At 35.5% G+C, this 15,902-nt stretch overlaps 1 protein-coding gene across 9 annotated transcripts in view; it reads right to left on the bottom strand.

Annotated features, from left to right (window-relative positions):
- The window catches only part of FCHO2 (FCH and mu domain containing endocytic adaptor 2), a 116,172-nt gene that overhangs the window by 20,326 nt on the left and 79,944 nt on the right, over positions 1 to 15,902 (bottom strand). For 5 of the 9 annotated variants that reach the window (XR_016392679.1, XM_089908989.1, XM_089908988.1 and 2 more), the window contains 4 exons: positions 10,490 to 10,593; positions 7,623 to 7,749; positions 6,341 to 6,400; positions 3,229 to 3,340 (listed from right to left, as the gene is read on the bottom strand). Coding sequence is in view for 8 of the 9 variants with exons in the window: in XM_089908989.1 (XP_089765115.1) it covers positions 3,229 to 3,340; positions 6,341 to 6,400; positions 7,623 to 7,749; positions 10,490 to 10,593 (403 nt within the window). In the remaining variant the exon portion in view is untranslated. Of the gene's footprint in view, positions 1 to 3,228; positions 3,341 to 6,340; positions 6,401 to 7,622; positions 7,750 to 8,094; positions 8,158 to 10,489; positions 10,594 to 15,902 lie in introns of all 9 variants that reach the window. The other 4 variants (XM_089908992.1, XM_089908990.1, XM_022595172.3 and 1 more) reach the window with 2 other exon arrangements.

The raw sequence follows: 15,902 nt of genomic DNA, 5'->3' as shown, positions 1-15,902 counted from the left end.
ACTATCCCCAGCTGTAGCTATTTTTCCTCCAAACCCCACAAAGCACTGAGCCTGATGGTGGCAGTGGTAGATGTCCTCCTTGCTTCTCATTGCCTCTTACAACTCTATATTCCTTCTTCCTTCTGAAAAACCACCAGCTTCATTTGAAACTCACACCATCAGATTATACTACTCGCTATCCCAGCCCTCCAAGTCATCTTCAACATTCCCTTTCATTTTCTGAAAATTATAGCTCCTGGCCCACTGTCAGTCTGTCTCTGCACAACTACTCCTATCATAAATTTTTAGTGATTTCAATATCCACACAGATAATCCTTTCAACACCTTGGTCACCTAGTTCTTCAGCCCCTTGCCTTCAATGATCCTGCCTTCCTTCCAGCCTACCTCAGCCATACTTCAGCCCCTCCATCATCTCAGTCTGATTCCCCACTCATCGGATAGTCTCTTCCTACTTCTCCAACTCATTCTGTCCAGTACTGCATGTCCAATCTCATCAAAAACCTCCATAATCCATTGTTCCTACCACCTTTTTCACTAATTTTCACTCTTCCTTCATATCCTCATTTCCCCCTATCTTGGGACTTCATGGTCCATCAATATACATACTCCTTTGCATAAACCCTCCCCTTGGTTCTCCCTCACTTGACTATGCTTGTATGGCAAAACACAGTCTTAGCTAAATCCAGCTCCTCACCTACATCTATATGGCCGAACATGACTAGAGGAAAACATATAATGATATAGCCAAAACTCTCAGTTGGGCCCCCTTAGTATTACCTGGAAATTCTACATCCCCTAGCTCTTTTCATACCTCCTCCTTTCTCCTCTAACTCTAACCTGCAAAATTCCCTCCCCCACCTGCAGTCAACGACTTTCCTTTAAATTTTACGGATGAAATAAAATCAGAAAAGAACTTCCTCATACTCTCACTACTAAAATCCTAATCTCCCTGACTCTAAAGGCATCCATACCTTCTGCCTTCCCTCCTGTTTCAACAATCAGTCTATGCCCCTAAGGTTAACTGTACTGAAGCACATCTCCTCTTACATACTGAAGGACTTCACTCATGCAATTGTCCCCTTTCCTGTAGATTCAGTTTTTTCCATAAATATTGGATTTTTTCCCTTTAGCATATTGAAATGTGTATCATCTTTAAAAAACCCAAAAACTAAAATTAATAAAGGCCTCCTCTGATTCTCCCATCTCTCTCCTGCTACCACCCTGTTTCTCTGCTTCTACTTAGAGCAAAATATCCTAAAAGAATTGCCTAACATTTGTGCTCTTCAAATACAGTTGTCTGTATTTGCACTCTTCAAATACAGTTGTCTGTATCTGCATCATCTCCTGCTCCTGAGCACCCTCGAAGCAGTCTACTAGAGCTGCTCTTGTCATTAATGACCTTCACGTTGTTAATGATCAATTTTTCTTGACCTGACGGAGAGCATCAGATACAGCTTCACACCTTCTTTCATGAAAGGGTTTATTCAGTTAGTTTCTGGGACTCTGCTCTACTGGTTCTCTTCTCACCTCTCTTGTTGCTTGCTGTCCCAAACTCCATTGCTGGATGATTCTCATCCTCCTGTTTTTAAACACTGAAGGGGGCCAGGACTTAGGTTCTCATCAGATCTCTTCTCTACACCCTAATGCCCCAGGCTTTAAGTATCATGTACAAATTAATGACTACCAAATATTTTAGCCTGCACCTATCTCTGAACTCCAGAATCATGTATTCAACTATCGTCAACTCAACGTCCCCACTAAATTGTGTTAATAAGTACTTCAAATTTAACAATCTACTCCCTCAACAAATCTTGACAACTCTGTTTTCAAAACACATTCAGAATCTCATTACCACTCACGATCTCTTCTGCTAATACCCTTATACAAGTCACCATCATCTCTCACCTGGACTTCAGTGGTTAACCCTTTCTCTCTGCATCTACTCTGGCTCCTTCTAGTTTATTCTCCATATAGCAGGCAGAGTGCTACTTCAAAAACATAAGTAACCTCATCACTTCTCTACTCAAAAGCCTCTACTTGCTTCCCACCTCACCCACAATAAATCCAAACTCCTTATCATGGTCTACAATGCCCAGCCTGATCTGTTCCCTCTATGGACTTATCTTTGACTACTTTCTTCCTTGTTTACTCCTACTCAGTGACATGGTTCTCTTTGCTATTTCGTAACTATGCCAAGCATGCTTCTACCTCAGTCCCTTACACTTACTGGAATGCTCTTCACTCACCTATCTGCATGGCTTGCTCCTCCCTCAATGTCTTTCAAAAACAACCTCAAAAAGGTTTTCACTGATCATTCTATCTAAAATAGCAGCCCTCTGTTGTAACTGTCTATCCCCTTACCCTGGTTTATTTTTCTTCATAGCATATATCAATACCTCTCCTTTTCCTAAGTAACATTATTCATTCATCAAATATTTGAGCGCTTACTATGTGTAAGACTCTGTTGTAAGTGCTGAAGGTACTTTAGTAAACAAAAGTTCTTCTCTACAGAGCTTGCATTATCTCAAGTGAAAACTAAGAAACTTTCACAACAATGCAAGCTTATAACAGTCTTACACATATTAAGCACTCAAATGTTTAATGAATGAATAATGTTATACATGAAAAATAAGGGTGGGGTGATGGTGGTGGGATGAATTGGGAGATTGGGATTGACATATATACACTAATATGTATAAGATAAATAACTAATAAGAACCTGATGTATGAAAAAATAAAATAAAATTCAAAAAAAAAAAAGAAAAATTAAGGGTGGTCATTCACCCAAAGATCATTTTCTTAATAGAAGGAGGTTAAACCAATCCTTCAAGAGTCTCCTGTAAATAGACATGCACTCTAGGTCTCTCCTGCAAACATCACACTTTCACCAAAGATATACATTAGGCCAAGATTCAGAGTTCTATCCCCATCTACATCAGCTGCCACAATCCCGTTGTGCGGACATGTCAAACAACAGATGTGTCATAGTGGTCACAAAGCCTGGGCAAAAACGTACATAAACTTAGAAAAAAGCCATCACTACTGATTATAGTGACTTCTTAAATTTGAAAGACAATATCTAAATGACTATAATTGATAGCAAAAAGCAGGTAAACAAGTAATAGAAAACTCTAATAGAGAATCAAAATGTAACTCTTAAAATTTACCACCAAGCCCCCTGCCCGTGAAACACACACACACATATACACGTATCTTTTAAAAACTAACTTGGTGGGATCTGCCCCTTTAAAGTAGGCATTAACAGATTCTGTAAGGGCGACTGCCACAGGTAAGGTGTCCTGATTTCCAAGGCTGACAGGACTGGGACCTCGTGACACACCTAGAATAAATACAATTCATTTGTTAAATCCTATAGAAAGATATTTATTAAATACCAAGACAGAGTAGACTCAAAATATTAGCTTGTCACAAGTGACTCTATTACTGGTTTCAAAGATGCCCCAAGTATAAATCTGGTTAAAAAATGGAGCATAAAACAAGTTGGACAAATAAAATATGACAGGAAAATATGTCACAGTGACTTCAATTTTAAATAGAATGACAAAGAAGGGTTGGGTTAAGGAATGTCAGAAGGAAAAAGCCCTTCACCTGAAGAGCTAAAATTACTAAAATATGGCTTCAAAACCATTCAGATACTAAATTCTTTCAGGTTCTACTAATTCACATATGTAAGATCATTAAACTGGATTTTTCTATTTAAGGTATTTCTATACGTTAGCTATTTCTAAATGAGCAGTGTAATGTAATCATGCACTACTCATTATTACTGTAATTCTCCTTTACCTCTTCTTTGTCTTATGCTTACATTATATTCCCATATTACCTTTCCTCAATAAACATGACTAATAACATCATTTTGAGGTAACATTCCTGACATAAAGTTAACTCAGTAAGATACCTTTAGAGTCAAATCATAGAAAGAGCAGTGTTTTAAAAGAGTAATAAAATGTAAACAAATTTAATGTATATGTTCAGGTGTTTTTTAAAACCTAAAATCTGGTTTATTTCATAACAGACAAATCCCTTAAAACAGTGCATTGCCTTTTTTTTTCTTTACAAATGTACTCTCTCCATTTATGCCTTACCATTATTGTTATCGATTGGAAAGTGGAGCATTTCATTTAATATACAATATATGATGAAATTTTGTAAAACTAAGTCAATCGGGTAGTTAATTATGATTACTCATTCTTAAAGAAAAATACGTTGACCTAGGTTATTCATTTATCTCTGAAATCTGAATGTATGTTTTTTGTTACATAAATGTTACACCATGTTCATAGCCATCAGATATTTTTATTTCAGATGTGAGCTACTTTTGAGATACCTAGAGTATTGTTAATTCTAACAAAAATCAGTACTAGCTTTCTTTGCCTCACAACTAAACCTGAGCTCCTACAAATAGTGAGAAAGAGCTTTTGTTACCTTTAGAGGCCAGGAAGATTCTGTACTGTTCAAGATTTTGAAGAATTCTGATTTAGAAGGTTCGTCATAGTTTAAAAAAAAAAATGACTCAGTGATTAAAAATACATGGAAACAGGAACTGCCGTTTCTAGGCCACTGGGAAAAGTAAACTCTCCCAAACAAGACAACTTAAAATTTCATATGAAAATAAACTCAATAATAAAATGTATTCACAAAATCACAACAGCTACTATCTACTAACCACCAATATATGCCAGACACTTTGCCAAAGAGGCATGAAAGAAATGGTGCCTTTCTGAACCACAAGTAGTTTTTTTCTGCAAAGCAGGAACATACTTTGTGGGTGATGGGCTGCAACAATGAAAGGACATGAAAATGTGTCTGGAGAAGTGTTTATAACCCAGATCAGGACATGGAAGACCTTAAATTTTATCCTATTGGCACTAAAAGCCACTGAAAATGTTTAAAAGAAACATGATTGTGTTTTTCATTTTGTAAGATCACTGAACACAGAGTGAATCCTGGATTGAAAAGAAAAATGACTTGGCAGAGATTCAAGTTTGGATCAGGTGAGAGATAATTAAATGAAAGCTAAGGGCTTGAGCAAGAGGCAGTAGTTTCTAGGATATGTGATTACAACTATGCAAATACATGTTTGTGCAGTGGGAAAATTTCACTATAAATCTAAATTAGTTCAATTTTTAAAAAAATATATTCTATACTAGGGTCACTAGAAATTCAGGAAAGCATATTTTCAGAGAAAGATGAAGGCTATAATAATCTTTTATTAGAAAAAATTCTATGCTCTTAAATCTGAAATTAATCTTTTCCCTTAGGTAACCTACACAAGTGGATATCTACACACAGTCATGGGTAACATTAATGCCTGCTAGGACTTTGACATTAAAAATCAAAAGAAACCTACAAAGTTATTCTTTTCAATTATCCAATTTGGGCATATAAAATGAGAATTCTTGAAATAGTTTCCCTGTAAATTGTTAAGCCTGTTACTGAAATATTGGCAAGAAGAAAAAAGTACTGGAGAGTTAGGAAAAAAACTCAAAATCCACTTAACATTTTGGCATATCCCCTTTTGTATATTCCATTTTTGTTTCCAAGATCATATTGTATATGCATCCTTCAAAAAAATGTTTGACACAGGAAATATGTGCTTAAGTCCCTAAAAAAGTCTAAGTGTGTACTATATTATTCAGAATAACTCACTTTTTGGAAAAAATAAATTCCTTGGATGTTCTTCTTTATAAGGATAGTATGCATGCATTCTAATTTTGGTTTAATTGTTGCATATTTACAATTGTGTATGTTTTGAAAATGCAGAGACATAAAGCTGAAATAAAGGGTACCTACCTTTGTAACAATCAGTGAATATTTCTGTGGAATTCCTTTCAGCTCCGGAGTAAAAAACAGGGACTCACCCCCAACTACTTCCTACCTCTTTGCTTCTAACTTCAGCTCACTGTATGAATGGTTTTCGTATGATTGATAGCCTTTGCTTTGTGGTTTTTATATTATAGTTTCTTTTTGTTAACTGACATATTCTTTCTGGTTCTTTCCTAATCACTTTTTCTCTGCTTCTAATAGCTTTAGAGGTAAGATTTGTTGATATTTCTTAATGTTAAGGAGAGAAGAGCAGGAGGGAGATGGAAGATAATGCAAAAATAATGTATGTTTTTATAATTTATCCACTGCTATCAATGGATCCTGTATAGAAACTGGACATAATTAGTACAAAATTGAGATAGTTAAACCTTAGAGTTATTCTTGATTTCTGAGACACCATAAATTGCTGGAAAAGGAAAAATTAGATAACAGAGTATTTTAGATACACTTTAGGGTCATTAGTTAACATATACATCTGCTTTCGATACAATACCTTGTGAAGTCTCACAGTGCTTTTCAATTTCAGAGAGTGTCCCAATCAAATTATCATCTTCTATCATATTTAAATAAAACAAAATATTGCAGGAAAAGAAAATACTTTCAAGAACAAGAAGAATCAAAAACTTAAATCTAAACAGGGAGCTGAATAAACATCACAATAAAGAAAGAAATTTTTAGGAAGATTTAAAGAAACTGTCATATAAAATCCACATTACATCACATCCTGCCTGCCTGTATCATCACCGTCACCTACTTGTCGTTCTCCTATTGCCAGCAATGGCCCAAACTACAAACAAATATGTACCAACTTAATCAAAATTAAAGTTTCCATCACAAATAGAAAACGTTCTGAATAATCTGGAGATAATGGGAAATGACTAAAGCAATTTTGGTTACCAGGACCTGCCTGATTTCTAACAGGACCCATCTATGTTCTTTATGATTAAAATACAGATTCTGTGGAAACAAAAGGTAACAAAACCACATATACAAACAAAATGTAAGAATAAGGTGCCTGTTACAGCAAACAAAAAGACTTATTGAATATATTGTTTACATAAAGTCAGAAGATGGGAAAAACAGTATGTTCACAAAAGTACATAAAATAAGATGGTAACATCATGTTTCAGACATTTAGAAATAAAATCATTTATCTCATTTTAGCCTCTACCACTCATGCCGTTTTTACAATGGCTACATACAGAAGGCCCATTTCTCCTGCGTGAGTTTTGACAAATCAAATTAAGTATAATTAAATCAGCTTAATTAGGGCTGGGATTCTTAAACTCAACATGCATCAGAATTGCCTAGAAAGCCTGTTCAAAGATTGCTAGCCCCACTCCAGAGTTTCTGATTTAAAAGGTCTGCATTTCTAGTAAGTTCCCAGGTGATACAGACAGATGCTGCAGGTCCCAGGACCACACTGCAAGCACAAAACCCCTTCCTTTCACTGAATCAGTTGCTTTTAAAACAAATTTTCTTAGGAATGTAAGTACCAATTCACAGTAGAAAGTACTGCATCATATTCTGCCTTCAACTATTTATATTGGTCAGTAGTTTATAAATTTGATGCATTCTTAACAGTGCTAATCATGGTTAAAATTCTCTATTCAGATAATATAAAATGTGAAAGAGAAAAGGAAAATGTGGCTAGTTTGATAATGCCAGGTGTGTTTCGAGAAAACCAAAATGTCTAATGCGTAACTCTTCACCACCCTCAGCCTGATCATATTTTGGATGTTAAATCTTGCATGTAACGTATGATAACCACTTACCTACTGGAGTATTGGCAGCACTGAGTGACGCAGAAGATGAGATAGAGGAAGAACTTTCTGCCCGGGCTAACGGAGCAGCAGGAGGTGGGCTGGTATTGGAAGTTATAGGTGGGCTGAATGGCCTGGGCTTAAAAACAAAATGTCATTTACCAAAATGCTAAAACAATTCCCCAGTTATCAGAAAAGATTTTTAGGTATCAGGAACATTAATTTTAAAATACTAAACCAAATTTATTGTGTTTCTTAAAACTCACAGTTAGAGATGCCTAGGTGAAATCATTTTCAAGAATATATTAAAAGCTGAAAAGGCTATTTTAAAATAATGCCGTCAAGAGAATCTTTGTATATAAAACTTTTTCTGTATTTCAAAAAGTATGCTTAAGATAGATTCTCAGAAGTTAAACTGTTAAACATTATGAAGGCTTTTCATACCTAGTGCCAAACTGCTTCCCATTTGGGTAACTCACTTTACCCTACTGCCTGTAAATATATGAGAATATTTCTCTGCACTCTTGCCAGCAATGAACAGATGAGCCTTAGAAGAAGGAAAAATAATAAAATTTAAAACCTTTTAGCTAATTCCGTAGATAAAAATAAAATTGGCATTTCTCTTTTATGAGTTGTCTGTTAGCTTTGCCTGATTTAGTTTGGGGAGGTCTTAGTATTATCTGAGCTTTCACTAACCCTTTTCTTTATTTGATGCAAATATTTTCTTCCTATATATTGCTTTACTTCTGGCATTTACAAATCTGTGCACATTTTCCTTATAATTCATTGTAATGCTTCCTCTTTGAGAAAGTTTACCCCATTCAGAGGTTTGAGAAAATCTTAATTCTACTGTCTTCCCACTTTTCTGGTTAAAAATAAAAACAAATATGAAAAATATGATTCCAATTCATTTATCTTTTACTTTGGTGAATTTTTTTTTCCTTCCAAATTCCTAATTGTTCCAATAATACATTAGCAACACTTCCTGAGGTGTTTCATTTTTAAAATATGGAATATTGAGCTCAATTAAAGAAAACCTTTTCCTGCTTCTAAAAGTTATAAGTAAATGCAATATTTATTTAGTGCCTATACTATGTGTCAGGTCTTGGGTACTAGATACAAAGCAGTGAAATAGACACTGTTTCTGTCCCCATCTATTTGAGGAACATGAAAAACAAGGCGAAAAACAACCAGCAAAACCCTATAAGCATTCATACACTAAAATTATTCAACTCTACTCGCATGAATATAAATTTATAGATATACACTCTTATAAAAATTAGGTTATACTGCCCAAAATATTTTACATTTAGTAAACCCTTGTGCCCCCAATTAATTATTTTTAAAGTATTAGTTCCAGAGAATGGCTTTTGGATGACTCATTATTATGGACAGCAGGTTGAAAAAACACAGCAAGGTGTAAAATGTGGCTGTGGAAATATACAGATGGAGGTGGTACAGGACATGAGGTGACAGGCATTATGTAAACTATTAAGGCATCAGCAAAGTATTAAGGATATGAAATTGGCTAAAGCGTAGTCCAGGGAAGGAAGCGTACACAAAAACAGTACAGTCATCCCTTACACTTTAAATCATCTCTAGATTACTTACAGTACCTAATACAATGTAAATTCTATGTAAAAAGTTGTACATGCAATGCAAATGCTATGTAAACAGTTGCTAGTGTGTGGCAAATTCAAGTTTTGCTTTTTGGAACTTTCTGGATGCCCCCCCCCCCCAATATTTTTAATCTGTGGATGTGGACCCCATAGATACGGAGAACTGACTGTGGGTCAACTTTATATACAATGTGATTGATGCACTAAAAGAAACATGAGCAAGTGTATGGGTATAAGGAAGAGAATGACAGAGGATGATTAAGTCCACTGTGGGGTGGAGAGGAGGAGTAACCATCAAAGAGGGCTTCACCTAGGTGGTGATATGTAGCAGGGTCTTAAAGAGAGCAGTTTCCTACATAGAAAACTGAGGGGTATTTCAGACAAGAGGGAGTACAATAGAGACATGGATACGTAAAAGAGCATGATGTGTTTGGGGAACAGTGGAAAGTTTCAAGTGGCTGGAACCTAGGTTGCAAAGAGGAGAAAACTGGACAGTTAGTATGGTAATGCAGGTTGTTGAGTCAACTTTATGAAGAGTCTTATAGATTCAGCTAAAATATTCAACCACGTGGATTATAGGTGTACCACTGTAGATGTATATATCAGGGGAAAAAGATTAAGCTTGACATTTAGAAATTTAATTCTGGCAATTAAACTGGCAAGTGAAAGATGAAAGTAAACCAGAACAGACTGAAGGAAAGAAGACTGGTTTGGGAGAGCCTGATTCTCAATAGAACCCATATATTTTCTTTCGTTATCTGACAACTTTCGAAGACCAATGCCTTTTTCTCTTTTTAAGCAATGTGTAGTTTTACAAGTCAATTAAGTGATGTGAACTCCAGACTGCTTATGTATAAAATAAAGAAAGCTGGACTAGATGCCCACCAGGACTCCCCTGGCAGTATACTTCTAGGTCTAAGAACAGGCCACCATTTTTTCCTTAATATTTGACTTTAAGCAAAATTATATCAAAATTGCTTCTTAATTTATGAAACAATGGGTACTGAATTGTATTTTTATAATGTGCTAACTTTCTCAGGAAATCTCTTTCCTCCTGAACAACGGTCTTGCTCCACAGGTATGATCACTGAGATAATATGGGGAAGTGAAGGAAGTATCAGCAGGGAAAACTTTTCTGTACTCTGAAGACTTGAGTAGAAAATTCCAAGCATTTAGCAGTAAAGGGACATACAGAGAAATATCATTTGCATATTAAATCAAAACAGTTATAATTAAAAAAAAAAACACCTGAGTACATACTATTTCATTAATCCCACTGAGTTTTCCTGAAGTAAGCTTTGGTCTGGAAGCAGGCCTTGGAGGTGGGACAATGGTACCTACAGAAAGAGGAGTTGTGGGCCTGGCTGGTGGGTGGAAAAAGAGAATTTGAAGAAAATCATTAGTATGTACCAATCCCTAGATAAAAACATTCTATTACAGAGAAACTATTACGATTCAAAGCTCATTTTTCAGAAGTTCTTTTTCTTTAAAATGTAATTATAGCTATTTGTGAAATGCTAGGAATGTATCAAGCATGCTTTTTTCGAAGCTACCAATAATATTCCTGAAAAAAAAATTAACTTTTCAATAAAACTGACATAAATTGTATTCCTGTTTCAATTATTTATACATATAAAAATTAATAAGTAAGCTGGTGAAAACCAGTTTAAGGCCTAAGGTCTTCAGTTTACTGCCAATACTTCTACTTTACAGTTATTTGCAAGACCAAGCCTTTGAAGCAACATCTTCAAAATAATAACATGAACTCTAAATAAAAACATTTACCTTAATTAAACTTGTAATCTCACTGTTAAGTTGAAACACACTGTGCCATTTTTTAGTGACAATCAAACATATCTTTATAGTTTCCACAAATTTCCACAAATCACTATAATTTTTGGTAAATATAGAAAATCATATATTGACTTCATAAATCCTACATAAATTTAGTGTTCAATGTTTTTCAACACTATTTGCAAATGTTGCAATTTTAAAAACCAGAAATACTAACCTCAGTATTCCTAATTAAAAATAACTCTCCAGGGACTTCCCTGGTGGTGCAGTGGTTAGGAATCCGCCTGCCAATACAGGGGACACGGGTTCAAGCCCTGGTCCAGGAAGAGCCCACATACCACGGTGCAACAAAGCCCGCGAGCCACAACTACTGAGCCCGCGTGCCACAACTACTGAAGCCCACGCGCCTAGGGCCCATGCTCCGCAACAAGAGAAGCCACCACAATGAGATGCCCACACGCTGCAACGAAGAGTAGCCCCCGCCTGCCACAACTAGAGAAAGCCCACGCACAGCAACAAATACCCAATGTAGCCAAAGAAAAAAACAAAAAAAACAAAAACAAAAACCTCAGCATGGTAGAAATTAATCAGTGAAATTCAAGTGTATATCATCAAAAGTCACACATGTATTAACATAATCAAAGCAAGAGTGTAGAAGCAAATACATTTAAATGATCTTTAAATTAATTAAAATGATCCTCAAATTCTTTTGGTCCATTCTAAAAGATGAGTCTATAATTCAGATTGAAGAATATAATATGGGTGTGAAGAAATATGTTTCAGTAAGTTCTATAAGTTTACAGATGTGCAAAGTTAAAAATATAAGAATGGGCCTTGTATGTACATGGGGAAACAAACAGTAAAGCTGAGGGCGCTTGGTCAGCAATGGAGGAGTGAAAGGAAGGAGCATGGAGGTGGTAGCAAGAGACCTAAAGTAAAAGGTAGTCACACCGGAGTGAAAGCAAATGCATGGGGGTATGGAATCATCTAGAAAGCAGATCATATGAAGAGATAAAAGATGCAAGCACCATTCAGGTTGCTTGAAGAAAACAGTAAAAACCTGGTAAGAAATCAAGTTCAGATTCTAAGCCTGCTGCCTTCTTCCAGTCAGCACCAGTTCTTTCACGCTGCGCCCCTACTTTAAGCTGTACATTGGAAGAAATGCACACTAACCTGAAGACTGTTACACTTCCCTGTGCTATGACATATTTACTTTAACGACAGTTCATTATCAATGAAACCAGCACTGACCAATACTCAAGTTATTTCAAGCTTCTGAGGGGGCTTAACATGGTAGAGACATTTACACCTGAAGCTTCATTACTAATCAAGTGGCCTGTCCAAATGGCATTTAGATTGACTCAATCCAAGCCTGGTAGAAGTGTTAAGTTCACCTTCTTCAAATAATCAGAATTTGCTTTTTGAGAAAAAGTAATAACAATGCTCATTAATATCACTGTTTATAAATGAATCAATTATAGTAATAAATTATAAACAAATCTATCTCCACATGCCAATTAGATACTGCTTCTAGAAGCCTCTGAAGGAGATGACTACAACTGTTCACAGGTTTAAGTATCTTAATTGTGTTTTGTGGTGGTGGTGGTGGTGCTCACTTCAAATAAATGTCCACTAGATGCAGTATTTCAAGAACATGAAGTGACTTGTAAAGTATAAAACACAGGCAAAAAGAGCTAACCGGGCTTCCCTGGTGGCACAGTGGTTGACAGTCTGCCTGCTGATGCAGGGGACACAGGTTCGTGCCCCAGTGTGGGAAGATCCCACATGCTGCAGAGCAGCTAGGCCCGTGAGCCATGGCCGCTGAGCCTGCGCATCCGGAGCCTGTGCTCCGCAACGGGAGAGGTCACAACAGTGAGAGGCCCACGTACTGCAAAAAAAAAAAAAAAAAAAAAAAAAAGAGCTAACCTACATCTGCTCTCTGACACTACCTAAGGGGAACAGATAAAGCATGTTTCCCATACCACCCTTCATCTGAATAAAGGCACAGACTAATCTAGGATACAGAAGCAATGATGATGATGCAGAAGAAAAACCAGCAGCATTGCTAGCTTCTTCTGTCAGTAGCTTTTCAAAACATTTAATATTATGGCAAAGGTCACGCTGATCCTCAGAGATGCAGCTGTTGGAAAAATCTCTCATCCAAAGCACCAGGGAACGCAAAGGTATTTTCAGCTTTACAATGCAATCTCTGGAATGCCTTCTGAGCTCCACTGGAGTCAGTAATTTTAACAAGTTCATCAGTAAAGGAAATCCACTGACTCTGCAACCATGAAGCAAAAGGAAACTTATTGTGCTCGCTGGTGGTGTCTTTACAGCAGGATAGCAGAGAGGGTTGGTGGAAAAGTCTGGTAATGGGTTTTCTAGACCTAAAATCTGACCTGGTTTCAAGTAAAGAACCAATTATCACACCCCCAGACAAATCAGTTTGGGAGAGAAAAGCAGAGTTCCTATTCTGTTCACTAAGGTCAGCAGAAGAAGAATAAAGAAACTGAAAACTAGAAGCAACAGGAAAATTCTAAAACTAAAATATAAATCTGCACAGCCAAATAGTTCTTATTTCAGGTTAATATTATTTCAATTACTCAAAACTAGAAAAAATTAATAATACATGGAACAAGAGCATGAGCTCAAACTTTATATTAACTGAGGAAAATAATTATGAGAATAAGAAACTTAAAGTATGTATGAGTAAAATTTAAGGTCCAAAAATATATAAGGCCAGAATTATTCCTGAGTTTCAGAGGAGCAAAAGGTAATGCTAACAGTCAGTAAAAGTCTAAAGAGGTTTGACAAGGTGTCAAAGTGATGCTGCTGGGTACATGTGTTCCTCAACAAAGTGCCTGACTAGTGATAAAACTTAAAACTGTCATAGGAAGTAAGACAGACAAAATCAGTGTTGGAGTTAATATAAAAAACCAGCCTAATATTTTTCAAAAGATAATTTTACAGGGGTTTTACAGAGCACAAGTGCTCAATTAACCCATGGGTAGAGAAGAAATGGTCTATACTAGCACTTATCAAAGGGAAGGAAGATATGAGCTATTTATATTAAATTTTATATACATATACTTTATCACATATAATTTATGTATATGTAAATTGTACATATATGTTTAAGAAGCAACTGAAAATACTTCTGTACCAAACTTTAAGCATGCTTCTTAAACATATAACAACACTGAAAGGTTTAACATATTAGTTACTAACTGATAGGAATTATTTTCTTAGACTGGTTTAGCTGAGATGGAGTGATTAATGAATTAAGATTCTGAAAGGGACAAAGGAGAGCAGGGAATAATCTGACAACCTGGCCATTTCTAAAATGTGAAAATGGTACCAGTGTAGACGATGTTAAGGGAGACATGCACTGTAAAAAGCAGTGGAAGAAAATTTAAGACAAAATGCCTATTTCACAATTTCACTTAGGGCCAGTCTTACAAAACAGGAGAATCATCATAATGTATTCATCAGTTTTATCAATAATTATATTCTGTCCAAGTGAAGACTTAATAATAATTACCACACAGCAGAGTGTCTCTTTTCAACATCACTAACATTCTTTGAAGGGCAAAATAATCTGACATTTTTAGACTTAATAGGAAGTTTTTAAAAGGCATAGCAAAATAAATTTTAAAATAAGCAAAAAAAAAAAAGAGAAAGTTTTATCATTCCCTACCTACTAAACATCAAATGACAACTAAATGAAACTCATTTTTTTACCTGAAGTTGAAAGTGATATGGGCAAAACATTCTTTAGATAGGTAGCAAGAGGAAAAGAGAGCACTTTTTTGAAAAGGAGATTGTGCTAAAGAAAATAGAAACGAAGGGTGGAGTTATGAAGAAATTTCTATATAACTAAAACTTCTGTGATAACAAAGTGAAAATTTTTATTAAAGATTAATAAAACCAATTCATAAAAGAATATTATCAAAATTAAAATTAGGACCTTCTCCATTCTAAAAACAGAACAAAACAGTATTCTGACATTTTTACTAAACAAAAAAAGAGACCTTAATACAACTTCAGTTTTTCCTATACAATTATTTTACTTATAAAATCTATTGTAAGATTAGTTAACTAAAACTAAATAGTAAACAAATGCCAATTGAGAAAGGCTATAATGCCACTTCAGAATATGTGCAATTACCTAATGACTGCTTCTTGCTGTTCAAAACTCCCAATTGTTTCAGGTTAAGGTTGCCTAAAATCCATTTATAATTTCTTTTTAAAACATTAGTTTCTAAACAGTCCAATTTTAAATACTAGTGTTTATTTTATTATTAACAGTAAAATGTTTCAACATGGCTTATTGTTTTGTTAATCTGCCAGAGTACAACGAATTGAACAAAGATTTTGGAATTAGTAAGATCCAGGTTTGAATCCATGCTTCATTTCCTAGTTATGTGGTGTTAGAGAAGTTCCTGATCTCTCTCAGCTTTACTTTTTCTATTTATAAAACAGGGACAATAAAAAGGACTTCATGCAGCAGTTAATGAGATGAAATCAAACAGAACGTGCATATATCCCAGCAAAGACACAGCAAGAACTCAATTCAAGTTCTCTCCCCAACATTCAAGCATTCCCTTAACCCCAAGTACTGCACGGCATTTCTGAAATCCCCAAGAAGGCTAAGATCAACCTAAAGTGATTTTATTTTCCTTTTTTGAACAAGCAGTTTTATTAAACACGCTTTGATGGTTGACTAGTGGGATTTCATATTTTGAAGAAAAGAAAAATTTAATATATTCTTGCCAAAAGAACAACTAAAACACATTCATAAAGTTATTTCATGTTGGGAAGTGCTAAAGCCTTTCTGGAAAGCAGTTTGGCAAAAAGTAACAATGGGCATATCTTGTGA

Source organism: Delphinapterus leucas, chromosome 3, assembly GCF_059928025.1.
Source record: "Delphinapterus leucas isolate spDelLeu-1000000601 "Yukka" chromosome 3, BTC_Dleu_Yukka2, whole genome shotgun sequence".
Classification (NCBI taxonomy): domain Eukaryota; kingdom Metazoa; phylum Chordata; class Mammalia; order Artiodactyla; family Monodontidae; genus Delphinapterus; species Delphinapterus leucas.
The sequence above is the reverse complement of the archived record's forward strand: the minus strand, read 5'-3'. Positions and strand labels throughout refer to the sequence as shown.